The sequence below is a fragment of the Crocodylus porosus genome, unplaced genomic scaffold (genome assembly GCF_001723895.1).
Source record: "Crocodylus porosus isolate Cpor-Errol unplaced genomic scaffold, CroPor_comp1, whole genome shotgun sequence".
Classification (NCBI taxonomy): Eukaryota; Metazoa; Chordata; order Crocodylia; family Crocodylidae; genus Crocodylus; species Crocodylus porosus.
The window spans coordinates 33,783,506-33,810,982 of record NW_017728915.1 but is presented as its reverse complement, the minus strand read 5'-3'; the positions used below and the strand labels follow the sequence as shown (position 1 = coordinate 33,810,982).

Sequence of the window (27,477 nt, the reverse complement as noted above, 5' to 3'; positions counted from 1 at the left end):
ATGAAGTGCTGGTCCAGCCTCCTCTTGAACACCTCCCAAGGATGGTGACTGCACCACCCCTTCTGGGAGCTATTCCTTTGATGTTACTATTGCAAAGGTTGTCTGATGGCTTGTGCTACAAGGTTTGGCATTTTGACAAGGTACATACATTACAAAATCCACATCTCTGGACGGTCCAAAACATGGCAGTTCAATGCCTACGAGGAATGTTTCAGGAGGTCGAGATTCAGGCCTAGTGGGAAACTTAAAAACTGAACAGTCACAGAGGCTCAACTATGCTCCCACTCATCAACATGCTCCAGGAGTCCTCGGTCTTAACTTACTAGGTTTAAACTTTAGGAGACACATTGCCTGGAGGCTGTGGAAGCAGCCAGGGCCATTGCTCCTTGCTTTGTGGATGACCAGTCTCCAGGGGGGGGTCTCAGATTTTCAAAGCCACTGTATTCATAGAAAAACCCCTACTACTAAAACAAAGCAAGGGAAGTGAAGCATCAGCTCTTTCAAGGTTGTGTTCTGGCCATTTGGGTTCCTCTATTGGTGCCCATCACCTTTATCAGTGTCATTTTTATATTACAGAAGTGCCCAGAAGCCCCAAGGTGAACTCATGGCCCCACTGTGCAAGGGGCTCTAGGTAAAAGCCAGCCGCAGACTCAATGAGCATGTCATTTAAATGGCCAAACCAGGATTATTTTCCTGAGAGGGAGCTGGATATTAAATACAGACTTCTGAAGTCCCACCCCTTCTCACTAGTAAGTACCAAGCACCTCCCAAAATAGTCCCACGCCGTCAGCTCATACAAGAGCTTTATTCAAAGAAAGCACAAAGCACGCAGCTAAAAGATATTCACTTACAGTTTATTTTTGCCTGAAATTATTTCACATCTCTTTGTACACAGCTACAGAACAGGAGTAGTAAACCATCGGTAAAAGCAATAGTGCTAAGGAAAAAGGTTGGCATAATTTTTCTTCTTTTTTCTTCTTGCACTGTATGTTCATATAGTTTGGGACTTGAGGGGAAAAAATCTGGCACACTACATGAGTTAAGACTTAAACCAATTGTTTCATTTTGTTTTGTTTTGTTTTTTTTTAAAAAATTTGGGCAGGGGCTAGCTACTTAGCAACAAAGTAAAAAACAAAAACCCAAAACAAAAACAAAACAAAAAAAGCTTGGCTTTCACTGAATAAGATTATATATATATATATTTATATATAAAAAAAATTATATTGGCTGTATGTTAATCTTGAGGTGCTGAAGAATAAAAGAATGGTGATAAGCCAAGAGAGAAAATTAACCAAAAAAAGATGCCGCTCTGTACAAAGGCTCATTATGAAAAACAAATCCAACAGTATATTTATAAAACAAACCACAATTAAAAAAAAAATCATTTTCTAAGCAATTGTGGAGAAGGCTTTGGAAATAAGTAGTGGTCACATTTACAGATAGGGCAGAACTATCAAATCAGGGACAATGTTATTTTCTCAGTCTCCCAAGGGGAACATGCAAAACAATGCGTGCATGATGAAAAAGGGAAGGGACGAGGGCGGGAGAGGGGAAAAGAATAGGCTTGTGCACCGGGGGGCAGGAGAACTTGAGTTTGAAATATTGGACGTAAACAGAAAACAACTGAGGCGACTCGTGAAATCTACAAATATTGTAAATATCCCATTAGTAAAACAAACAATCCGGGTTCCCTACCTCCCAAACCCCTACACCTGACAGGGTGTAAAAAGAACCAGAGAAAGATTTCAGTCTTTCCAGAAGGAGATGTATGACTCATAGGCATCTCTTTGCCTCTCCCACCCCAGCACCCTATGCCCTCTTTTATACATGTATTTTTTTTCCTTCTGACTAGATGACATCTGAGGCATTTTGAAATCAGAAATGCAACAGGGTGAATGCTCCAACAGAGAGAGGTTATAATACAGTATGCATTACTAAAAGGCAATTCGTCAAGGAGGGCTTTCCTTTTAAAAAATAATAACAACAACAACAACAAGACAGCAAACTAGTTTATACAGTACTATACGCAAAAAAGGGTAAAAGAATTAACAATTCATAAATAAAAGACAGGTCCCAGACCTGTAATTTGTGAACCATTTTCTTAAATAGGTGCATTATGTAAATCTTATGTACAACAAAATTACTTTGCATAACAACTGCAAGGACACCGGGAGAGGTGCAACTCATGTGGGGTTTTGTTTTTTCTTTTCTTGGTACTTTGTGGTTGGCTTTCCTGGAGCCAAAATGATGGCGATGGAGCTCCTAATGGACAACCCCCAGGCAAAGAAACCCAATTAATATCAAGAAATAGCTGTGTTCTTTGTTTTTTCTCCACATGTCGTAAAACACAATAGCAAAGTAAATCCACAAAGGGTGTTTTTTCCTCTTGCTGCTACAAAGTCTTTTTTGTTTTTTCAATTTGAGTTACGTTGATTTTGAAATTATGAAGCTGAAAGAATCAGGCAGGGTCTGGGCGCGCTCAGTTCCCCCTCCCCCACACAAAGCAACTCCTCTATCTCACAACCACAACTCCTAGAATCAAAGTCCCAAAACTCACTGCTCTACAGGTATTAGCCAAAAAGGTGTTTCCTGGGGTTTGGTTTTGTTTTAAAAATCTTTTTCTTCTTGCCAGAAGCTAAGAGAGAGAGAGAGAGAGAGAGAGAGAGAGAGAGAGACAGTTCACCATGCTTCAGTGTAGCGAACATCTACTTCTTTCAGGTTGGGTAATTTAGCCTGTGTGGAAGAGGGAAAAGATTCATTAGAATGAATGATAAGGCTGCAGGACTTGAAAGAAGGCTTGCATCAAGCCGGCACTGCGAGGACGGGCATAATGGATGAAACAAAATAGTCACCATGTTAACTGATACCGCAAACACACAGGTGGGCCCCTAATGCAGGCAGGAGGAGCCTTGCTCAATACAGCGTTAAGAGCTTGAAGCACCAGGGACTTTCCCCAGAAGAAATGAGCTAGTCAAGTTCAGAGGCACGGGGGACCTGGCTCTGGTCTTAAGACTCTCCAGGATAAACCAGAAATGACTATTCAGTCAGTGGGTTTACACTGATGCAAAGTCAGGATTAGATCCCTGCTCTTCATTGCCTGCTGGTGCCAAGCAGCAAAAGGTGGTTTTTGTAAAACCCTTTTAATAGCTACTCAGAACGCTGCAGTCACACAACGCCCAGCTCCCCAGCCCTCTCCTTCCTCAGCCCCTGCACTGTCAGAGCCTAATTCTCCACTCCATGTATTATAAAGATCCCAGAAAATATTAATAACTTTTGGCTTCATCCTGATTTTCTGAATTACTTGTAAAAGGGAATGGCATAGAACTCAATACCCCTGACTTATTCAAATGTAAATTAGACCATATTTAGGTTCTTTGTACTATTACTTATCAACTGTGTTTCCAAGTCCTCTTTCTGTAAAACCAAACACATTTAATTAGATTAGGGCACTACCCAGCTGATGACGTTCATAAGAAGAATATTTACCTTGAAGCTAGATTTATGCACACATGTATTTTGATGAGAGGGAGATACTGCCAGCAAATAATTTTTCTGTTAGGCAATAACGACTCCAGTGAGTGATAATTTATCATCTGGTTGAACCTGCCCGTGTGCATGTTCAAGTATGTTTGGTGGGGTTGAGGCCAGAGTGGAGAGGATATGTCATCCCTGCTATACTGGCTTGTGTGTTTAATACTCATTGAAACCAGGAGAGTGGTAGAAAAGGTCTCTGTCAGAAACATGCATGGAGGTCTGCATAGTTTTTCTTGACAAACACACCATCGAGGACAAGCTACATGCTGCAAAATCACTTCCCTTTGAGAAAAGCCCTGCGTTTTCGGCTTGTTCAATCTGCTGTAATTGGTGACACTTTGTACATAGAAAGTGTCGCTGTTTGCCCTGTACAGTCACTTTTGTGGGCTGCTTGTGTGGTCTTTTGATGCAGCATCAGAGCAGAGGAGAACCAAATAAGGAAAATGTGAGTTCAAAACTAGAGAAAACACTGGTGCGGGGAGGAGGCCCAGGGCAAGTGCAGGACCAGATAATACCGTCTGTAATTACTTTTTTAAACACACTTGATTTCAGGAAGACAGCCCTGAGTTTAAATGACCACAATTCTGTGTGTAAAGGACACACAACTAATCGCTTGCTTAGGAAAGTACCTCATGCAAGTGCAACTGTGTTAATGCCAATGCAAATGAGCTATTCATATGCATGTACTTACAAACACTGTTCCTGAAACATGCTACCAGCCTAGCAGAGCTCTCACTCCAGGGAGCAATCAAGGAAATGCATTTGCAGTGAATCTCAAATGCCAGCTAAATGTAAAGTTTCAGGACCTGTCTTGAGTTTGAAATTCAGCGCAGGTCTGTGACCTCTTTGAGCAGCCTGAGTCAATCTCGGATTATATCGTCAAAGCCCGTGCAATGCAGAATTTCACTTTGAGTATCTGGGTTTGCAAAGCGAGACTCTGGGCATATGACTCACTTAGGACCCAAGTGAAGAAAAAGTCCACACAAAGTCATCAGTGGTTTTTACATTTCAGATGGTCCCTAGATGATAGCCCCTCCCCTGATGCTGCATTCACCTACATTATTTTCATTCCACATTGGCTGCAAAGTCACCATAACACTGCTGAGCAACAGACATGGCTCAACCACCGCAGGGGCTGCACAGGTGTCTCCATGTAAAGCAGACTCCTATTCAAGGCACCTTGATCAACAACTCCAATATGTATTCTAAGTCATGGCCCCTTCAGGTCCCGATTAAACAAGCCTGTGTTGATCTGAATCCTGCTAACACTGCATGCACACCTCTGGAATAGTCAATCAGATTCTGTTGTGACAACCATACAATAAATCGTTACTGCGGTTGGCACGAGAGCTGCTGGAAGTAGGAAAAGTCAACTTTTGCTCATTTAATCAGCAGACTGGATGGGGAGCCTAATACAGAGTCAGTAAACACGGAACCTGCATGCAATTTCTGCGGTCAGGTTTCACCAGAATGAACCCCATCCTCTCCCTGTCCAGACAAAAGACAGTTTAGGCTACACAATATGCCGTATGCGATGCAAACCTTAGTCTGTCAGACTCTGCTTCTAGATGCTTCAACCAGACAAACAAATATCTGCACTTTGCCTTGGACTCCCAAATCCACTATTTCTCCACTGCTGTGGAACTACAGAACATTACCTTCCTCAAGCAAGACTGCCGTGCTAATTGGCCAAGGATGGGGGCCAAAAACGCTACTGTATTCTTCCCCTGCTTTAAGCGACTACTTTCATTTACAAAATGCAGTTAAACAACAGTCATTGTTTTACCTATTCAGCTGGGGCTGAAACGGTTTCTTTCCCAGATCTGAGCAAGAATATTTTGTGCCCAAAAGCTTGTCTAACTTCTCTCCCAACCACTGTTGGCCTCGTAAAAGATATCACCAGACAATTCTTGCATGTTCCCTGGACCATCCCAGCTACACCACTACAACCCTCCCATCACCCATCTAAGCAGAAGACTGTATGAGACTTCTGTGGTAACATTAGGATGGCCTAAGGCTGGCTACAGAACATCCTACTTTCTTTGCATAATGTGTCATCACATGACATTGGCAGTAGTCACTGGACACTTCTCGGTTCTTAAAACACAACTTATGAATTGAAATACCTTGAGATCTTCATAAGTGTCTGCTGAAAGCTTGGTGCTGTTCATATTTAGACTACACAGGCTTTTCATAGCTGAAAAAGAAAATATATTTGTGGGCATGGTGCAGACCTGTAACATTTCAAGTCCATGTATCGAATAATGTACACCCAAAAAGTTGTGATAAAGGGACAGCTCTCAGTACCAGGCTGCATGAAATAAAGCATGAACAGCAGATGAAGGAATCAGCATTTTGACCCCAACTCAAGGAAATGTCCCTATTCCAGAAAAGCCCTCAACTTTAAGCCTGGGCATAACTTCCATTGACTTCTAGGAATTCAAACACATTCCTGAATTGAAGCCTTTATACCTAAGATCATGGATTGCCTGTATGGCATTCTAAATAATGTCGGTCCTCACTGTGCTGGCGCTCACACCATGCAGAAAAGGTGTGCTGATCTAGGCACAGCGGTGATCTCTTCTTTTTCCTGTCTACACGCACTCTGGGCTCTCCTATCAGCGGGGAGGTTCCTCCTCCTGGTTCCATTAACCTTTGTTCTTCTTTTTACCTCCAATATTTATAAATAAAAAGAGCAGGGGGTCTCACCTGCCAAAATGTAGGAACAGTATAATACAGGCAATACTAACCTCCCCTGCAATCAGCTAAGCTCTCCAATTGACTTGTAATGTTTTTTTTCCTACATACCAACTTGTGCCCCAAGATGTCCCCACATATCCACAGTAAGGAACATAAAAGAAGCCACGCAGCTCTGAGACAGTTGGATCAGACCACAAGGCAGGAGTGAATTACATAGATATTGCTACAAGAGGAGGAGGAGCCAGGCTGGGATGACCAACTGAATGCCTGTTTCAAGAGTTCAGGTGGTTCACATCCAGGTCTGGTTTTCTGCACCTGGAGCTGACTTTCACCACTAAATCTGGACATACTTTGCCCCTCGGAGGAAATTTTAATGTGGAGGAGACCCTGGACTCTCTAGCCACTGCTGCAAAATTTCTGTGGCAGCACTGCAGTCCTTCTGTTTGAGCCCGTATGCATTCCCCTTCTAGTCTATTTTGAACACTTACAACTAAGTGCCAGCAGCCCGGCATCTGTGACGGGAGTCTCGCACAGGTTGAGCACTTGCAGCATGGTGAGGTGTTCAGAGAGAAGCCGCAAACCTGCATCTCCAAACTGTGGGGCACAAGCAAGCTCAGTCAGAAAACACGCACAACATCTTTTAGCAAGTAATTCTGCTGGGACGAGGGAATGTCTAGAGCAAGGGCTGTACCTGACACTTCAATACCACACCCCAGATTAGTCATCCTCTCACATGACAGAACGATGGAAGAAATGCTATCCTCCATGTTTCAGAGATGGCAGACAGAGAGTAAGTGGCTGGTCCAAGGTCACAACCGATTTTCTAGCCAGAGCCACAACTCACCATCTTTCCTCCCACTGGCTTCTCTCCTTGGAATTTAGCCCTTACTTGCGAGAGTTCCCACATAGCCCATGTAAGATGGGTAAACAGTCTCAGCCCAGCTCTCGACCCCATCATAAAAAAAAATCATCACAGCTTGCACTGATTAGCTGCTTTGGTGAAAAGAACAATGACCCGCTAATTGTCTTACTGACCCATTTAATTTCTATAAGCTAAGAGGAACCATAACTGCTTCAAAATCAAAAGCTAAATGATGCAATAGCTGTTCTCAATAAAAATGGGATAATTTTAACAAAAAAAGTGAGCATTTTCTTCTAAAAACGGAACCTCTCATTTTGACCAAGAAACAGCTCCAGAAATCACAAATCAAAACATTTGCAAATTTGGGTGAAACTTTTTCTATAATGTTGAATGTGCCATTTCCCCCAGCACACAAAATCTGTGGGTTGCAAAACTATTTGGAACAAAATAGCGAAATCATTCTAAGAAACTGAAGACAAGGATTCTTGGGGCCATGCTGCAAAACAATCCCACTATGATAGGTGGTAATAATGTTAGGAAAAGTAAGTCTACTCAAGGAAATGTAGGGGCAAAAATACGGCTTAAGAGCTCTTCTGATTAATTTCTGAATAGCTTTTCAATAAATTTTTCCTCTTTTATCTTACAAAATAACCAAAAGCAGACTGTAGAGTCCTGATATTTGGGTTTTCTTTCTTCTTATTTTTTTTAATACTGGACTTATCAGAGTTTGCCGGTGATTCACTACAGTTGCCTTGAATATTATATGTGGCCTGGCTTGCTGAAATTGTGATTGGTCAGATAAGTTCTTCGAATCATTTATTTCCCGTAACTGGATGAGAGCAGAAGCACATCCAGGACAGAGCAACAATCCACTTCAAAATGTGGTTTCAGGAAAATCAAACTGAACCACTCAACTGTCTACAAGTCACAATCCCTAAAGAGGTGTGACATAACAGCAAATCCATTTCAGCATTCAAGAAAATATTTGCAGAGCTTTCCAATGCAGCACTTAGCCTGCAGGATGAAAAAGTGCCCTCTATAAAGAAAATGGCACCCCTGATCAAGTAAAACCAAAAAACAGCATGTAAAACTAGGTTGAAGGCAAATGCACTCTATGCAGGTCTCTTCACATGTGCGTCAGCTGACGTAAGCTGCGATTTCGGAATTAGTCAGTGTTGGTTCCTTCTCTGTGTCTCTGTCTGCAAAGCACATACCTGAGTTGACCACAGGTTCAGCTGCTTGAGTGAAGGCAGTTTGATGAGGTGCTCAGCGCAGGCACTCGTTACATTGGTAAAGGCCAGGCTGAGGTTTTCCAGATTTCCAAAGGATCCCGAGCTCAGTAGACGGGCGAGGTCTGCATCCTGAAAGCAAATAGCATGTTGCTTAAGGCCGGTAAGCCTGCAAGCATCTGCATAGCACCACCGGTCCTGTTAACCAGCAAGAGTTGCACAACTGAGCCACTTGTTTACAGTAAGAAAGCGTGGCAAAGAAAGGTTTCTGTTTGCCTGGCAAACAGCTAAATGCTTGTGGTGGGACTGCCTCATGCATCCTGGAAACGCGGGGCTAGAAGACGCAGAATCTTCTGACCATGCATACGATTACGAACAATGCAGGATTCATTGTCAGAGTGAACCCAGATTGCCCATTTGCCGCCCGCCTCCCATTTCAGCTTTGAGATTCAAATGATGCTCCGGTCAATGAACTCACTTCAGTGGACGCAGCCTGTCCACTGACTGTGTAGCTGACTATGATAGCCAGTTTCAAACTAATATGTAAGATCCAGAACTAGACTAGATGTTTGCTCCAGTTTTCTGTAAAATTCTGTCAAATTGGATTCTGCCATAAATTCCAAATATGAGCACAAGTATAAACCTGGCAACCGGATGCTCACATTGGCTTTGCATCCACCCTGCAGAGCTAAGAGTGGAAATCTGCCCTCCCTGTGGAGCCCCTGGTTCTGTCAACAAGTCGGTGAAACACCCAACCACTCCCCCTTTTGAAACCGATCAAGCTGTCGTGTCAGTTCCTCCTTGTGTACTGGACTGACACACCTTTGCATTTACTATTCAGATGAACTTACTGTGGATTTGGATGGCAGTGTTAACCGTGTGGGGCCGCCTTTTCTCTGCTGTAACACAAAACATGATTTGGTTATCCAGGCTGTTGTTCCACAGGTGAGACATCACCCACTGTAGGGCAGAGCACACCCTACCCAACTTCCTAAGCTTCCTGCCAATCCTCCCACCAGCTTGCCCAGTTTTTTTGCATTAATTAAACTTTTCCTCAGTTTCCTAAGCAATGTGACAAAGACAGGCTTGCAGCTGCTGAGGGCAGTCCTTTACTCAACCAGTTGGTGTAATGCAGAATGACATTCAATCTGGGTTTAATAAGGCACCATGCAGCCAGTCTCACCCTTACTGATATACTCCTGGGGTATTGTGTTAGGAGTATGAACAGGGATAGAGGCCTTATTTTATTTTATATAAGTCACAGTTAATCCAGGCTTGTTCTGTTCCAGGACATGAGGGGTGGGGAAGAGAGAGGGGTATATGTGCAATGGGAGGTAGGCTGTGAAACAGATCCCCCTTGAATTTGTAAATCTCACCCTTCTTCAGGAAGTTTGAGATGTGGAACTCATTAGCCAGCTTTATTTTAACCCACAATCTCACAAACTCACCAGACTATTTAACATAGCCCCGGCCCTATCTGAGGCTTGAATGGCGCCCAAAAGCTGCATCTTGAAAAGAAAATGATGTGGATGCCAAAGCACTGAGGAATGCCAGGCTGTCTTGGCACCCACAAGTCACCCTTATGTAAAAGGGTAACAGGAAGTGACAAGCTGAATATAGTTAAATCCTCCCATTGATCTTTACACTGATCCTTAACAGGTTTTGAATCTCATTCAGGAGTATTATATGTGATCAAACACATGAATAAGTATCACACAACGGACACATGTACAGTAAAATCCTCCGATTACAGTTCCCATCCTGTTGTTCATTGGGAATTTCACACCCTGGTTGCCTTTCCTTTGTACCTCCATTTCTGGAGAGTCCAGAGCGCTATGTGCTATGACAATATTGCGTGCAGGGCAACATACCAGTTCTTTTAACTCCCTCTGCCTGTCACACAGCTGTTCATACATTCTCTTTCCCACGTCCGTACTTTCCAGGGTAGAGATGATCTGGAGTTGTGTGTCATTGTTGTCAATGATGTTGTATTCCAGCATCAAACAAAGAATCTAGCAGCACAATGAAAGAGAAGAACATTCTGATTGGAGCTTTGTGTTTAATTTCTTCTGAATGCTCTGATGGCAGTGAATGCCCCAAACTAGCTACAACAGCCATCAATGGAACCTGACAGTCAGTGTTAGGCAAATCAGACTAGATAATCTAATGATCTGTTCTGACCCTAAAATGCATTAACCTTAGCTAAAGAGTGACTTTCAATCTCTGAAATTGTGCCCATCTAGCCTGTTCCTCAGTGGGTGTTCCCTTCAGCCATTCATTTCCTCACTGGCGCTGCTTTATAATTATTTAATTGGTTCTCCCTCCATCTTTTTACTGATTTTTTTTGGTGTTAAAAATAATCTATTTTAAACTATTAAATTCAAGCTTGAAAAGTTGTGAAGCAACTTCATCACGACTCATGTGGCACGGTATACCCCCTTATCACTGGAAGGGAATAAAATATAGGGAGTTAATCTGATTGAAAGTAAATGAAATAAGATAATAAAACAAATAAAAGCCCTGCTACCTGCCAATTCACCCCATATTGCCTCTTAAAGCAAACCACATGGCACCATTTCCAAAGGAGCTTTCCCCAACAGGCACCCACAGCACTAACAGTGCAAGAAAAACAATCCATGCACTGGCTATGTACACTGGGGCACATAAATGTAGATCTGAACATGCATGGCTTTACCAGGATGCTGTTTGCACCGATGCAGTTTCAAATGTTCTTTACGAACATGCGAGCCATACATCCCATTTCCTATCGCTGGATGGAGATTTGGGCTAGATGTGTATATATATACAAGTCATGAAGGACATCCAAATGTCCTTAAAAGTTGTGTTCTGTCCTGCAGCCTGTATTTCAGCCTCTCTCACACTGCTGAACTAGACAGCAGCATGATTTGTTTTGACATGCAGGAGGGGTATCAGATAGCTAGAGTCTGAGAGTGACACAGTCCATTCATTTCTCATGATGCCTGGCATCTCCCTTTGAAACCCCAGCCCTAGCATTGTGTTAATCCTGCCCCATCAGCTGCAAGACCAAAATTCCTCCTGGTTACTGTGGCTGTTACAGTCTTCCTCCCCGCTCCTATAATGAGCGTCAGATCTGTTTTACAGGGCAGCAGAGGAGGATACACAGAACAAAGAGCTAATGATGGACAGTTCGGCCTGGTTATTTCTATTTCTCTGAGTAAGCAGTCACCTAATCTGCAGTGTCATGAGAGGAGTTTGAGAGACTATTAAAACTCATCAATCCTCCTGCCCTTCTCTATTTATTTCATGAGAGCAGGAGGAGGGAGAAGGCGGCTTAGAAAAACTATCACAGTGATGGGTCTCAACAGCTCCTCAAATAAGATAGAGCCTCCCTGACAAGAAAAAAAACAGAGGAACATCTTTCCAGATTGTGCCTAAGCTAACCAGGAGTAATTCAAGTGTGACACTAAAGGGAAAGGATCACTCAAGACAAACAATGGACAAACTGACGGTGTTGGCTCCCTTCCTTGCCCTGTTCCCCACAGCCAATGCAATCCTGGCCATTCCTGAGTTCAAACCCACTGAATGTCATGGCACCTTTGGCTGATTACAGTTAAGAAAACCACTCCCCACCGTTCACATATCTCATGCAGCATGACAATATTCCACAGTAACCACATAATGCAGAAAAACATAGCTTCCCCCACTATAGTTTCGCTTGACTGTGCAATAGCTAAACTTGGCTAAATGCTTCTGTAATTCCATTAGCTCTTGGTTAGGGAAGGACAGTAAAGAATTCAGACAATATATGGCCCTCCCAAAACAGATCTGGATGGTTACACCAGGCATTACCTCTACCATGGTCTGGTTGCCCCTCAGAGCCAGTAGCATGCAGGGTCCAAGTTTGTTTTCAGCCAGCGAAAGCAGGAACTTTTTTGTCTTATAACAGGACCCCATTAAAATGTGAACCTGTATGAGGAGGAGAGATGAAGACTGTTGAATGGTGCTGCCAAACAGTCAAACCAGCATGGGCAACTTTGCCACAAGCCCCAGGAAAATGCAATCACAACCTGCAGAGCTTGCAATACTTAGACAGTTTTATTGCGGACAGTGGCCCTTTGTCAATATATGGATGACAAAGCCGAAGGGATAATACAAGAAGAGCCTTCCGTTTTGCCCATGATAGCAGTCACATCTTCCTTCAACAATGCTGCCATTAAGCTCAGCCCTGCTCTAGAAGAATCATCAAGAAGTTCAGAAGAGCAGCTCAGATGCAGGTTTTTGTGCTCATTCATAACTGAGCTTCTCTTGAGGTAGCTCAGGTTATGTTGGGTTGTGCTATGATCAGGCTACTGGATGGCTGTATAAAAGATAACAACTTTTGGTTATTGCTACTGATCTGCCAGGATTTGAACCCTTGACTTAACAGGTGACAAGCAGCAGCGCCACCTGACCCAGCAAACAAGGGGTGAACCTACAGAAGTGGGCAATTGTGACAGGGAGACAGCAGCAGCACCCTGAGAAAGACAGGTTTCCACAAAGTACTGAGCTTCACCACAACCTGGGGAGTTTCCCTATCCCTGACTATTCAGGTGACACATTTTGCTTTCTCCTTCTTATGTTTTCCCCTGGAACAAAAGATGTCACTCGTCCCTCATTCTTTTTTAATCATCCCAATTTCCATATTCTGCGGCCAATCTCAAACCTCCTGGGAACATCATGGAATAGCCCACCATAAGCGTACAAAAGATTGGAGCGCAGAGCCACCTGGACAATTCAATCATAAACTAGCTTCTCCTCATAGAGAACGGCAATGCTTTCCCTCTCGTTACAAATCTTTTGGAACAGGCTGTGGGAGAATCCACGATTTTCAGCTCATGGCTATTGCACATACAATGCTCATGGCTATTTCACTAGAAATAACCCAACAGCCCGCTCCTGAAAGAGCCGCACGAAGGAGTTCTGAGTTTCTGATGAGCTGTGCAGACACTGGGCAGAGCACGCACCCGGAGCCCTGGAGCCAGCAGCAATGCTGTTGCACAGCAGCTAAATCATTTACATACCCTTCACAGCGTGGGTTTGGTAAGAGCGGAGGCACACTTGTGTCTGGGTGCATGTGTGTGAAAGTTCAAAGAACACTGTGGAGTAGTTGGAGAGGTAAAAAAAAGACTCTAGACACAGTGCAGCATTTTGTGGCTTCAGATGTTTTAGAGGAAAACCATGAACTGCACCCTGAGTTTCATTAAGTGCAAGATACCCGCTTGAGTTAAAAACTTGCTGAAGCTTCATGGGAAACAGCCCTACTGTAGAAGATGATTCTGGGTAGGGAGTTGATCATATGCTACTGTGTCATTTTTCTTCCTTCATTACATTATCTGCAAGGACTTTCCTAGGAAACAGAGATATTGTGTTCAAAGTGTCCATCTGCTCATATTGCCTTTTAAAGAGGAGACATCCAAACCAAAAAGATCTCACTTTCATACAAATGTCCTTGTTATTTTTTCTAAAGAATGAAGCTAGTACTGACATGGAGGTTAGCATACAAACCATCCAAACAGGATGTTTTTCAAGCATTGCAGTTAGTCGTTAGTAGTACTTTAAGTATTTATCAACATCCTTGCAAAGAGTACAGATTATTGCATATTAAGGTATAATTAGCAGCTTTGGGCTGTCTCATGAGTGATTTCTTTAAGTATTTTTTTAAAAATAAATTAAGGGGGCTGGGATTGGCCAGAACTGTTCATAAAGAGAAGAAACTGAGCTGTATTTGACCACAATTCTATTCCTCAAATATCTGACCAGCTCAATTATCAGTAACTGCATAGTTAGAGGCATACAGATATTTTATATGGCCCAGGGGTAACATTTTTTAAAAGGTCTTAGGAATCTAGATTCTGTTGAAAGTCAATTCACTGTAGCATTAACAAATGTTAGAAGACACTTGAGGTTACTTTTACTTCACCTTGGGGAACTAAGGCATAGTGCAATTCAGAGAATTTGGCCAAGGTCATCTGGGAAGTGTGCGCCTGAACTTGGACCTGAACTCTGGCCTCTTCCATCCACTACCCTAACTCCAAGGCCATCCTTCCCCTCTTAGTTACAAGAAAGGGCAGAAAAGCAAGGTTCTCATCACAATTCTCAAAAGAAAGGAAACATGAAAGCAGGGAAACCTGCGAGAAATGCCAAGTTTCTGTGTGTTTTATGCATTGTTTTAAATGTTTCAGTTTGGTTTGAAATCCCATGCTAAATTATAATCCTGAGGCTGAAAACACCAGCACTGGGTGTCAAGAGCAGGCTCCCTCAGCTGACTGCTTTCTCAACAGTCAGATCGCTGGGATAATATACAGTAAAACACTCGCTGGATAATTACTATGCAATACCAGGAAAGGGGCCAAATTTTCAAAACCAAGCATGGGTGGTTAGTCACTTTGCACACAGAAGCAGACTGGTATTTTATAAGTAGCCACTGGGCATGCAAACACAGTTTGTTTGTGCAAAAGCACAAGGGCACTCAGGCATTACGTGAGTAAGGCAGCATGGCCGAAACATGTAGTTCTATGTGTTATTTTAAACCATTTGTGGGTTTTCTTTAGATTGTCCTTAGGGATCTTAATTGAAGTTCTTTAAATGCTACTGGATGGGTCTGTGGTTATCACATGGTCTGCGTATAAGCCAAACTGCCACTAAGAGGGAGAACAATAGATTTCAGTTGGTTATATCATCATTTTAATTTACTGGCAAATTCTGAGTCATGGTTTGCAGTGTCAACATTTTAACAACCAGGAACAAAGCTACCATTCATGAGCTATATATTGGCTATTTACTGCAAAGAACTTGCTAAACTCACATTATTGCAGACACGTACCATACTGGCAAACAGTTCTCCGTCATCGTCGCAGGCCACGCCCCCAGGACTGTAGAGCTGGAACCAGCCATCTTTGCCAGCCCGCACACTCAGCAAACATGAGTGGACCTGCCCGACAAAGCAGACACTTGGAACATTAGGGTTCCCTCCGGTACTGTCGGCATACCCTGCATAGCACACAACGTCCCCAAAGCAGCAATGCTGCAAAGCAGATGGATTGCTTTTCACCTTTGGGGGCGGATGAAGGGTTAATATTATTACTGACAGAGCTGTAGGCAAATTAATTATTTTTGCATCGTTCAACAGATTCCCAGCATAAACAAGGGGTGGGAGGGTTCCAACACTAACTATATCGCCCTCTGCATTTTCTTTACCCAAATGGAGCCTCACTGAGAACAGTTCCTTTGGCTTGAAAGCAAAGAAGATGCAACATTCTGAGCTTCTCCCCCAGCATGGTGCATGTCTCAGTTTCTAGTGTGGTTCAAAAAGCAGAAGTGGCTGGATTATGGGTTGCTTGTTCTAATCATGTACCGCTGGTATTTTTCCTGCTGCCATGCAACTTCGTCAGATGGAGGAGGGAGAGAAGGAAACCAATAAAAAGACTTCCGCAGAAACGGAGAAGGAAGAAACTGGCAACACAAACAAGTTCAAACAAGCTGCTGTGAGCTTTGTAATCCAAACTCCAAACCACAAGACCAATTTTCATTGTAGGCTTTGTAGGTCTATATTGTTTTGATACCATCGCTTGATAGCGTCTCCCACAGCATTCTTGCAAGCAAGCTGAGAAGTACAGGATTCTGTACTGTACGGTGTACTGCAAGCTGACCGTAAGGTGGATAGAAAACTGGCTGGATTGTCAGGCTCAATGGGTAGTAATCAATGGCTCAAAGTGTAGCTGGCACCTGGTATCAAATGGAGTGCCCCAGGGGTTGGTTCTGGGACTGGTTTTGTTCAGTATCTTCACTAATGATCTGAAAGATGGCATACAGTGCACCCTCAGCAAGAACATGGATGACGCCAAGCTGGGGGGTGTAGCAGATACGCTGGAGGGTAAGGCTAGGCTTCCGAGAGACCTAGACATATTGGAGGATTGGGCCAAATGAAATCTCATGAGGTTCAACAAGGACAAGTGCAAAGACCTGCACTTAGGACAGAACAAACCCATGCACCAGTACAGGCTGGGGAGCTGACTGACTGGGCAGCAGCTCTGCAGAAAAGGACCTGGGAGTTGCAGTGAACAATCAGCTAGATACAAGTCAGCAGCATGCCCTTGTTGCAAAGAAGGCTAACGGGATCCTGGGCTGCATTAGTAGGAATGTTGCCAGCTGACCAAAGCAAGTAATTATTTCTCTCTATTCTGCACTGGCGAAGCCACATCGGGAGTACTGTGTTCAGTTTTGGGCCCCCCACTCTAGAAAGGATGTGGACAAGTTGGAGAGGGTCTAGCGGAGGGCAACACAAATGGTTTGGGGGCTGGAGCATGTGACTTCTAAGGAGCGGTGGAGGGAACCGGGTTTATTTAGTTGGAAGAAGAGAAGACTGAGAGGGGATTTGATCACAACCTTTAACTCCCTGCAGGGTGGTTCTAAAAGAGGCTGGAGCTGGACTATTCTCAGCGGTGGCAGATGGCAGAACAAGGAGCAATGGTGTCAAGTTACAGCAAGGGAAGTTTAGGTTGGATATTAGGAAAAACTCTCTCACTAGGAGGGTGGTGAAGCACTGGAACAAGTTACCCAGAGAGGTGGTGGAGTCTCCCTCCTAGGAGGTTTTTAAGGCCTGGCTTGACAAAGCCCTGGCTGGAATGATGTAGTTGGGGCTGGTCCTTGTTTGAGCAGGGGGTTGGACTAGATGTGACCTTGTGAGGTCCTCTCTAACCCTAATTTTCTGATTCTATGATTGTTGTGGAGCAGCCAGGAGGGCACACAGTTACAGTTATAAAACTTCTGTTTTTCAATGAATAGTTTTTTTATTTTAGCTTTTTGATTTGGGGGAGATGGTGCCAATTAGCTTTCAATTAGACATGTAACTATCCAGGGCCAAATTCATTTGCAGCATAACTGTATTGGAGATCAGGGGCTTACACCAAAGTTTGGCCCACGAAAGCTAAAGCAGAGCTTGTCAGAAATTCTGGGTAATGACTGTAATGCAGGTTCAGCCCACTCCCAGCCTGCACTTCTGTGGTATCTTGTTTCACTTTGTGCTGATATAGAAAATTAATGGAGATGAGAGGCCCAATCCCACTCAGCTGTAGCTGATTATGTTAAAAAGTTACACATGTGGCTGTGAAGCAGTCAGCTGCCATGAAGCAATAGCTATGCACTAATTCCAGTAACATCCTCCCCCTTTTTCCTGTTAATTCAGGAGACCCATGGTCATTTGCGCATACTGAAACTGAAATGCTGCTATGGCAAAACTTGTCATTTGGGAAATGACAGGATCCAGAGCTTGCTGCTTTACTCTTTTCAAGGGAGGAGGAAAAGCCTATGGGGATTTGACAGAAAATAGGAAAATAATTCTTGCTGGTTGCAGTTTACTTCAAAGCAGAGACATCACCAAATCTCAGACAAACAGGGCGGAGTGCATGTTTATACATGAGGCAGGAAGCCATTCATAATAAGGCAGCCTATGTTTTGAATACATTTTAGCTCGCGAGGTGACTCAAGGGCAGTAGACTAAGAATTACACAGTGTTTGGGGATGTGCTATTTAACGGAAGAACGTTTTCACAAATACACTCACAGTCCCTTGGATTGTGACTCTACTTATACTGGAAAGGCTCACCTCTTGCCTTGGGTCTTCTGCAAATCTCTGAATCACATATTTCAGCTCCCTTAAAAGAGACAAAAGAAAACAGCTGACTGGCCAGAGAATTTGTGCAGGTGTCACATTTCCCTTGCATTACGCTTTAAATGATTTATATCTTTATGCAGTTTATAGAGAAACAAGCTGAACAGCTTTTACAGGAAGGAAGCATGAGGTATAAAAGCAATTGCCAAGGACGGTGCCTATTTAAAATAGGCTAGGAAAGCTTTCAGTGATCTACAGTGACAAACAGTTTTGTAAATTCTGTTGGTATCAAATGTCTTTAGTCCTTGGACTCTTGTTGCTGCAGTAAATTACAAAGTAAACCACACAACTTTATTGCTAAAAAGCATGTTCTCAGACCCCCACGGACAAAGGTGTTGGAGATATGATACCGAATGACACGTCTTTGCTAGCACAGACTTGTTTCCAAAAGGTAGTTTAAGTAAACACACACTTACTTCGTGAATTTCTCATGTGCAAGAGCCCTAAAATAAAAAGCAGAAAGCTATAAGAATTTTTTTTTTCTGCATTTCTTTCCAAATTATTTCCATAAACACACCAAGCAACTACTGCCTAAATGACATGAACAGGATAGTATGTCTGGACAGACCACAATTAAAAACCCTTCCATTCATCCAGCTGGTAATAATGAGTATGTACACAAGGCATCTCAGTTTTTTTTTAAATGAGGCTGAAGTCAGGCACAATTCTCATTAACCTCCATGGGCGGTCTATGTCAGTGGAAAGTGAGTAAAGGACTTTAGGAGTTAGGCATGGAAATTACATTTGTAAACAGGATTTTAGATACGTCAATGAACCAGGTGCATTCTTTAATTGCACTGCACAGCTAATTAGCAGTGTACATCAGCAAAGCAATTAATGGTCATTCGATAAAGTCTGTTGCATCATGGTACTGATTTACTTTCTCCCATGGGATCCTTGGGAAGTCTGACTCGGGTAAATGATGTCACTGCCTTGCTGTAGCCCAGGTAGCCTGGCACTGAGGAGTTCAACCTCTCCGCTGCAAGGCACCAGGTCACTGGGGGGGCATGATAAGCCAGCAATTTGTACAATTAAAGACTGTAATGTTTGTCCTGGGAGATTTGCATTTTATAAACACTGATGCTCATTAATAGGTTCCTGAGGGAGCCTGATTGCTCCTGAGGTGGCAGGGCAGCATCTTCACTTAATCCAAACACTATAATACGAACAGTTGAAGACTTCACCAGGTCTGTAAGATGCCTCGGTCCAGCAAGTCGCTTGCTTTTCCCATCCCCCCATTTGTATTCTTTATCCAACTAGCCTTTCCCCTTCAAGACTGCCTTGAAAAATAGGGAAGTCAGAAGGAAGAACAATTTTTTGTACCCTACCACCTTTTGTAGCCTGGAGCTACATGCAGTTGGACTTGTCCGAAGCCAAGGTCTCCCCTATCACAAAGTCTAACTGACGTAAGACATGTCACCTTAAAACAATGAGAGAAACTCTATAACCATTCATTTGTTATGAACTTACTCTTTGGGGAATGGGATAGGTTGAAGCAAACTGGCCAGCGCTGGTCTCCAGTCATCATAATCTGACCTGAAAGATGAACACTGTTAATAGCACAGCATGTGTTTAACAGAATTTGTTGACTGTTGGCTCAGTGGATCAAGAGACTTTTACTGTCTGAGGTTAACCACCTTGTTTTATTGAGGCTTTCTATTGACTTAGGGGGACACTGCCCTTCTGTTTTCCATGCACTCTGCAGTGTGACACACTAACTCTGGTATTCACGTCTCAGCTCCAATACAGACCTCCTGCATATTGACGTAAAGACTTTCATCATTTACGATACCTGTTAGCATTTAATTGCTAGCTAATATTTTCATCTAACTCTAAGCTGCAATTACTATGCCCCTGTTATTTACAGCTCCACTCTGAACTTTAATCAGATCTTTTTTCCCTTTTTGGGGGGTAGGTGACAGGAGACCAAATCACAGGCATCTTCTTTGGTCCACACATACCGACTGCCATTTCGCAACCTGTTTCATAGAACAGTTATGTAGCGTTAATTCAAGATTTTTGCAAATGTTACCCAGGGCCATTTCCAAATACTTGCTGCACACAGTTCACAGCTTACTAGGCACCGTTTGTTCCTTCTCTTTCCAAAAAGCTGCCTCTCAACTGAACAGTGGCATGCAACCAGGAGTATAAAAGGGCATAATCTTTGCTCCAAAGTGTGCCCAAAGAACAAGAAATTGAAGTAGTAGGCACATGGGGATAGTGCAATTTAAAGAGGACAAGGACTGAGAGATTATTTAAACTGCAAGGGAAGAAAATAGAAAAGAAAAAGTGTTCTTTGTAGGGGTGTGGAGAGGGTAGGTGAGGGTGACAGGTAAAAGGAAGAGGCAAATGAAAAGCATTCAATTTGAGCTGCAAGAAAAGGGAAAGAATTCACTGGTGGAACTGCCTTCCCTTTGTAAAATGTCTTCATCACATACCCTACTCGATGCATTATATTCAGCTCCAGGATCTATAGACATAGGTGGCATTCAGTGAGGTGCTATTCGAAGAAGGATGTTTGTGGAGATGGGATAAAAGAAAGGCAACCTGTTTGGTGAGGTATAAACATGGAATATTCCTTAGATCAGTGGTTTTCAGCCTGTGATCTGTAAACTCCTGGGGGTCCGCAGACTATGTCTAAGGCGTCTGCAAGAGATGACTATGATCTGTCAAAAGTATGTGAATATCCACACTTACAACTCAAGGGGGTCAGTACCTCCATTCAAAGTTTTTTAGGGGTTTACAAATGAAAAAAGTTTGAAAACCACTGCCCTAGATCTACCTGCAAGTGGGCTGGTCAGTGGGTGGAAGGTGGTATGCCTTATCTTGTAAGAAAAATACTCTGCGTTTCCCATTTCATCCAATGATCTGATAATTACTAATTCATTAATATTAAGTAGGCAGGCCTCAAAACACCTGTGCAAAGAGTTGCTACTATCGTCTTATAGATGAATAAAATAGAGGCAACTTTATCAGTCAGTAACAGAATTGGAAATAGAAACCCAGAGTCCTGATTTAAAGATGGCTGATATAAAGAGCCCCATTTCCTTAACCTGCGTATTAGGCTGCAATTCCTCTGAACTACAGAAACTGTTTCAAGACAAAACTAGACATAGGCTGAGCTCAAAGCGAGCTCCCAACATGAGACTTTTTTGATCTGAAAAAGATTGCAAGAAAGAGCTTCTTAGCACTTATCTCCTGGATTCAGGTTCTAAAAGCTAGGAGATCAGCATTTCAAACTTGGCATGAAATGATGATGTCTCTTTAGGGAGGAACAAAGTGTAACATACTCAGATACGCAGCATCTACCGATAGCACTGGAACACAGTTAGATAAAATACACGAAGGAACACATCATGCAGTTATACTGAAGAGCAGACGAGGATTTGGCCCAGAAAGAAAAGAAGATTGAAAAGTATCGGCTTTTCTGAGTGGGGCCAGGTCAGCTTGTCAGATGTAAACCAGAGATTTCCACAGCCGTTAAGATATGTACTTAACACACAGCAAAGAGCAATCCAGTAAGGTAACAACAGTGACAGAGCCATGAATATGGGAGTATTACTGACAAACATATGAGAGGCTAAAGAAATTCCACCTTAAGACAATAAGGGAGAGAAAGAAAAATTATAACCGAGCGCATGAGGCATTGGAAAATCTAGTACTATGTTCGGCAATGATTTCCAGTCCTTTAGTGTTAACATGCATCATAAACCCCTGGGGAGTCTTAATGCATACATGACTGATACAAGAGACTGTGACTTGAATCACGTAGTATATGGCAGCACCCACCGAAATATCACAGAAACCCAAGGTTTGATTTTTACAGCAGACACAAGGCCTGCCTATGACAAAGGTCAGGGGGAGAGGAGGGGAGAGCAAGGGAAGAAGACAACTAAAGACATATGCTTTTGATTTCTATGCTTCAGAGATTGTTGCCTACTTCTTGCCAGTGGAAAACCTAGCACATCTACTTTCCAGGTAGGTCCTGAAATCCCTCTCCCAGCAGGCAAAATGTCTCAAATTCTGTGGTTAATACAGAGTTCAAGGTAACTATTTGTAATTTACAGATTTCTTTTCTCAGGGTGCATCTGTCAAACGACAATCAAAGGAATTGGGTGCAAGGTAGCAACTCAGGAAAGAAGATCAGTTGAGCAAGTGATATGGCTTGGTCCAGGCGGAGAACCCCAGCCCCAGGCCATGTCCAGGGCTCCAAACAACCGGTTGAGAATCCTGGCTATGTCCTCTAATAAATCCAACTTGTTTATTATCCTCTTGTTATCTTTAGCATTTGAGGCCCAGAGCATATCATGTGTCAAGCTCCAGGGCTCCAAGACAGAAAGCCCCATGCCTATGTCAGTAATTCTAAAAGACATGAGGACTAATTTTGCTCTCGGTCACACTGGTGAAAAAAGGCAACAACTCCACTGAGGTATGGGGAGCTACCGTTAAAAAACAGCGAGAGACCAGAACCAATCCTGCTGCTGCTACTGGGCTTTGCAATTTCTGATTCACAAGGTTTCTTCCAAAGACGCAATGCTTTGGTCTAGCGCGCTCTCAGCACTGCCAGTCAACAGACAAAGCACAGCTGTTTGTTTGCCCGCTCCATTTTATGGCTCAGAAGAACAAGGCCTAGCAAAGAAGTTCTTCTGAGAGTAGATCCCGTCCTCCATCAATGCCATAAAATATGGCAGCCTGTAGGAAAGGGACTTTGCTGTTATGCTAGGAAGTATAAAGCCACGAAAAAAACCCCAGCACATTGTATTCGAGGCTTTCCAGGCCCAAAGTTAATTAAAGTCTTACAACAGAGATATTTATTCTCCCTCATCAAGGGTAGAGTGAACCGGGGCCAGAGGTCCAGTGACACCCACCATACAGCCAGCAGCAGACATAGAAATTAATCTCAGGAGTCCTCTGCTGCAATCACCAAACCTCTGCATAAGGGCAGACAAATCTCAAGCAGATCATGGCTGCAGCCAATATTAATTCACTGTCTGTAGTTCATATTCAGTCAGCAGCTACATTTTGAAAATAACTTGTCACTAGACCAGTGATCTTACACGAAAGGCATAACATTTTGATGAGGCAGGTACTACCCGTAAGGGTGGCAAACCTTTAATCATGGGAGCCCAAAGGTCAAAAGACTGGCCTTAAGAAATGCAGAGCTCCTTCACAATGCATGCAAGTTAAGCACCAAAAAGGCCTTTTCCAACATAAGGTTAAAGACTCACCCCCACTTTGAGTCTCAATGCTTTGAATCCCTTTGACACCTCAACTTGTTTAATGCCGAAAATCCTTTCTTGGGAAATGGGGCAAGCAGAGATTGCTAGAACTGCTTTGATCCATTTTTGGTGTCCGATCTCCAAAGAGAGTTGTGGGAGAGGGGGAAGCCGCTTACAAATGACTTAAGGGAGAGTGAGACTTTACAGAAATGGACAGAGATGCTGCACAAAATCTTTGACTTGGTTTTAAAAACTGGGATATTATCTACCGTAGCCAGCACGTGCCACTGGTAAATGGGAACCTACGACAGAGCAGCAAAAATAGACCAGATTCTCTTTGAAGACAAGATGACTCTCTTAAGTGAAACACTTAGAAACGGGTCACACAAGAAGTCTGACTGTTAAATTGAGGCGCACGCTCATATCTGATCTCATTCTCTAGCCTCTTACGGGCAATGCCTGTATGAGCTAAGTCTGGACTACAACTTATTAGAAGTCTGCAATGTGTCCCTTCCCTCTTCTAATGCTCTCTGCAGACCACCTCAGTTGCTTGCGCTCTTGCCTGGGTTCACATGATTTTCTTTTGTTGGTCCCCGACCAAACTCAAACCTCACTGAACAAGGCAGGGAAGCTTTAAAAGCAGGGAAAGAAAAAGCACCAGTGTCCTTGTGGGATGTTAACTATCACTGCAGTCAGCCAGGCACAGAGCTGTTGGAGGGACAGTGCACAGGGGACACAGGAGTGCACATTATTCAGGATTTCCACTCAACATTTGAAATCTTGCAAGAAATCAGTGCTATCAGCATGAAGATCCCCATTTGCTCCTGCCCTGCTGAGTTCACAAAAAGCCATCAGTAGGCTAGTGGTCAGTGCTAGCCGCTGGAGGCGGAGAGAGCAATCGCCTGTCACTGCTGCAAGCAGCTATACTTCTCCAAAAAATGCCTAACACGCCTGTCCAGAATGCTAACCAACCATAATAATTAAATAATCCCTGCCTAAACTGCATTTGCCCTAGGACTATCACTGTTATCTGCCTGTAGACATAACACTCTTTCTTCCCTGGTATCACCTTTCACCAAAACGAAAATCCGCCCGTATGTCATGTGCAGCCCAAACAATCCAAAACATATTAGCAGCCCCGGGCAACCCTGATAAACACAGCATCAGAGAATCCGCTTGGGGTATTTGCTATACAGCACTGACATATAGGGGAATGTGGACAAGGCTGAGAAAGGCACAGCAGAGGGTTGCAGGGAGAGAACCATTGCCCTTATCATTAGGAGACAGCAAACTCCAAGGTGTGTTTGTCCATTTGTAGGTAATTTGTTTCTTCTAATAGCAGTGCCATTACACAGCTAGGCAACAACATCTCCTGGATAGTTAATTAGATATTGAACAGAAAGATGATCCTTGAACCAGAGGCCACAAGTCTAAACTCAGCCAGACTTGGGCAGCATTGATCCTGACTGGGATTGGATCTTTGGGGCTGGCGGGCATGAAATCATTTTGCCCAGCTCTTACTGGAGTTAGTAATACAACGCTGCTAGTGCAGTGGGGGAAGGAGCCACGAGCCTCGCACATTCGGCAGTGTTTTGTTATATGGAAAGCAAAATTTAGTGCTGCTGAAAGGTGCCGGATTGACAGCTCTGCAACGCCAAGTCCTCTAGTGTTCACAGAAGATATACAACGTAGTCAGCAGAAGTGCAGGCTTGCCCAGGCAGCCGTGCAGATTCACTATGACCTGTACGTGCTACACGTATAGCCTAAGTCAGTAGCACATGTTTTTGGCACCTGCAGGACAATCATGGATCACACTAACAAAGAGCAAAGAAGGTAGCTGGAAATTTATCACCATAGTGGCTGCCACCTCTCCCGGCAGCTCCTGCTCATGCAGCTCGTTTCCCTTCTAGTTCCATTGATTTATCATCCAGGTATATGTCAGATTTTATCAGAAACAGGACTTTGGGGATACAATTTTCTTCCCTTCTGTTTATATTTTTGTAACATACTTATTTCCAAAGAGAACTCCTGACCAATCTGAAGCCCAAGCAATTCTGCAAACCGCTGCACAGCTACTAGCTGCCTGAAGCTGGTCAGACTGTGGGCATCTGGAGAGGCAATACCACACAGTTTGCCATCAAATGTGCCCCTATCTATAGCTTTGCAGCTGGAGAATGACCATCAAGTAGTAAACATGCTCCATGCACTGCTAAGCAAGAGAAACAATTTTTGCTATACAGGAAAGGGAAAGGCCGTCATTTATACTGGAACGGGACAATGCTAAACAGCTCTCAGATACCCTGAATGAATGTTTTGAGCAACAACACTCGATCAGCTTCAAAGTACACATTCAAGACTACTTGGTATTCAGGAGGGGCTGAGTGGTATTGACAATACTGGCAAGGTCCAGGATCTACTACAATCTATTTGACATAAAACTTGATTCATCACTGAAGGCAGGAAAAATGTAAGGTATTCCAATTGACATTATAATTCCTTCAAAATCTGTCCAAGCTCCTGCTCACCTGCTGTAGTTTGGACAGTTTTTGAAAAAGGGACAATGTCAACTGGAATGCAATATATCTTTTCTGCTTGTCTACCACTTTCTGTAAAGCAATAGGATTTTTTTTATTTATTTATTATGGGATGATGACTGTTTTCTGCCACTCAGGTTAATTTTAAAAAGGAACTGATTTGGATCCTCAAATGCTCCTGATTTTATCACAGGAATAGAAGTTGCAAACAAGCTTGTTTAGAGCCAAATTCTATCAAACAGGTGTTCAGGGCTTCTGTTTCAAAAAGCATGAGGTATCTACAGGTCACTACACAGCTTTTATTCAATTTTAATCAGTCTCTGAGGTTTTTTATTCAAAAGTGGATTGTGTCCAGGAGAGAGAAGAACAAGAAATGTCCTCTGCTGAACATACCATTACTGTCATGGGATTATTATTTGTCAGACTTTGAATAATTAAAATAAACCTAAATAAAGTTACTCCTTGGTGCACCAAGTTAATTATGTAAGAAAGATATTATTATTGGTGACTGTATTGTTTTGATGGTGCATTGAGTCAGACACCTAAAAGAACAATTATATTCAATGCTAAGCAACTTATTAATAACCATATGCCAAACATAAATAAGGACCTTATTTTAGCAATTGCCTACTGAGACCTCTAATCCAGTCCTAGATGACTGTGGGTTCATAATAAATAACCTATTAATATCTTCTTCTTGCTGGGACATTCTTCCCTCCCTTCCCTTTCGCTATTTCTAAGGAAGCCGAAATGCACTTTATTGCACATTGTTCAAGGGTCTGAGGAAAAATCCCAGCCCCAGAAAGGACTCTGTTAACAACACTATTAACAGCTCATTAATAATCCCTTGCTCTTCTCTAGTGCTTTTCATCCACAGGGCCCACAGCACACTACAAAGGAATTCAGAATAGTGATGCCCATCATACAGATGGGGAAAATGTGGCACAGAGAGGTGAAGTGACTGGTCCAAAGTTGCTCGGCAAGTCCGTTGCAAAGCCAGGAATAGCAGCCAGGCTCCCGAGTCCCAGTCCAGTGCCTCAAGTTCAGCAGAGAGGGGCCTGAATGGGAATGGCAGAGCGCTCAAGTCCCTGGTGCTAAGATTTATACCAGCTGGCTTAGGCCATGTTAGCAAAATAGTCACAGGAAACGCCAACTGGTTTTGGTGTGCCCATTGTTCATGGGCTGTATCCATTCTGTGGGCTTCAGTCTCCAGGGTGGCCTGTAGGCCTTGGGCCTACTACAGCTCTACGGGACCACATGGACATAAACAGCACCTTGTGCTACTACAATAATGGACCCAGTGCACTGTTACTACTGAAGAGCTTAATTTAAAAAAAAGTAAAAACATCCAAGGGCCATGTAACATCAAGCTGTAGATCACTGTATGACGTACCAAGAAATAGTAGTATTTTGTGTAAAAGATTAGAGTTGTGTACTTCCATTATATGGATAATATGAAAATTGGAGAGCCTGTGTGGAAGAGCACACCCATTTGTAAGTGTATTTATAAAACATGTGTCAGCTGCATGATGAAACCAAAACCATTGACACTTAATGAGAAAAATGAGTCAGCACCTAAGACAGCGCTGAGCCTGGGAGTTCAAGGTGTTTATGGAGAATATCAAGAGTCAAGGGGCCTGGAATGAATATGCTGCATGGCTCATGCGTCACCTGGGTGCACACAGGCTCACAAGACATCAGGGCTGATG

The 27,477-nt window shown here is 43.2% G+C and overlaps 1 protein-coding gene across 1 annotated transcript in view; it reads right to left on the bottom strand.

The window, feature by feature from the left end:
• Nucleotides 1-833: 833 nt before the first annotated feature.
• The window catches only part of CMIP (c-Maf inducing protein), a 169,885-nt gene continuing 143,241 nt past the window's right edge, over nt 834-27,477 (bottom strand). Inside the window, exons 11-21 of the mRNA XM_019535935.1 lie at nt 19,486-19,551; nt 18,432-18,458; nt 17,950-17,998; nt 15,170-15,277; nt 12,157-12,273; nt 10,197-10,337; nt 9,177-9,224; nt 8,311-8,457; nt 6,723-6,828; nt 5,661-5,731; nt 834-2,733 (exon numbers count right to left, since the gene is read on the bottom strand). Of these exons, the coding sequence (XP_019391480.1) occupies nt 2,680-2,733; nt 5,661-5,731; nt 6,723-6,828; nt 8,311-8,457; nt 9,177-9,224; nt 10,197-10,337; nt 12,157-12,273; nt 15,170-15,277; nt 17,950-17,998; nt 18,432-18,458; nt 19,486-19,551 (934 nt within the window). The 3' untranslated portion in view covers nt 834-2,679. The remainder of the gene's footprint in view (nt 2,734-5,660; nt 5,732-6,722; nt 6,829-8,310; nt 8,458-9,176; nt 9,225-10,196; nt 10,338-12,156; nt 12,274-15,169; nt 15,278-17,949; nt 17,999-18,431; nt 18,459-19,485; nt 19,552-27,477) is intronic.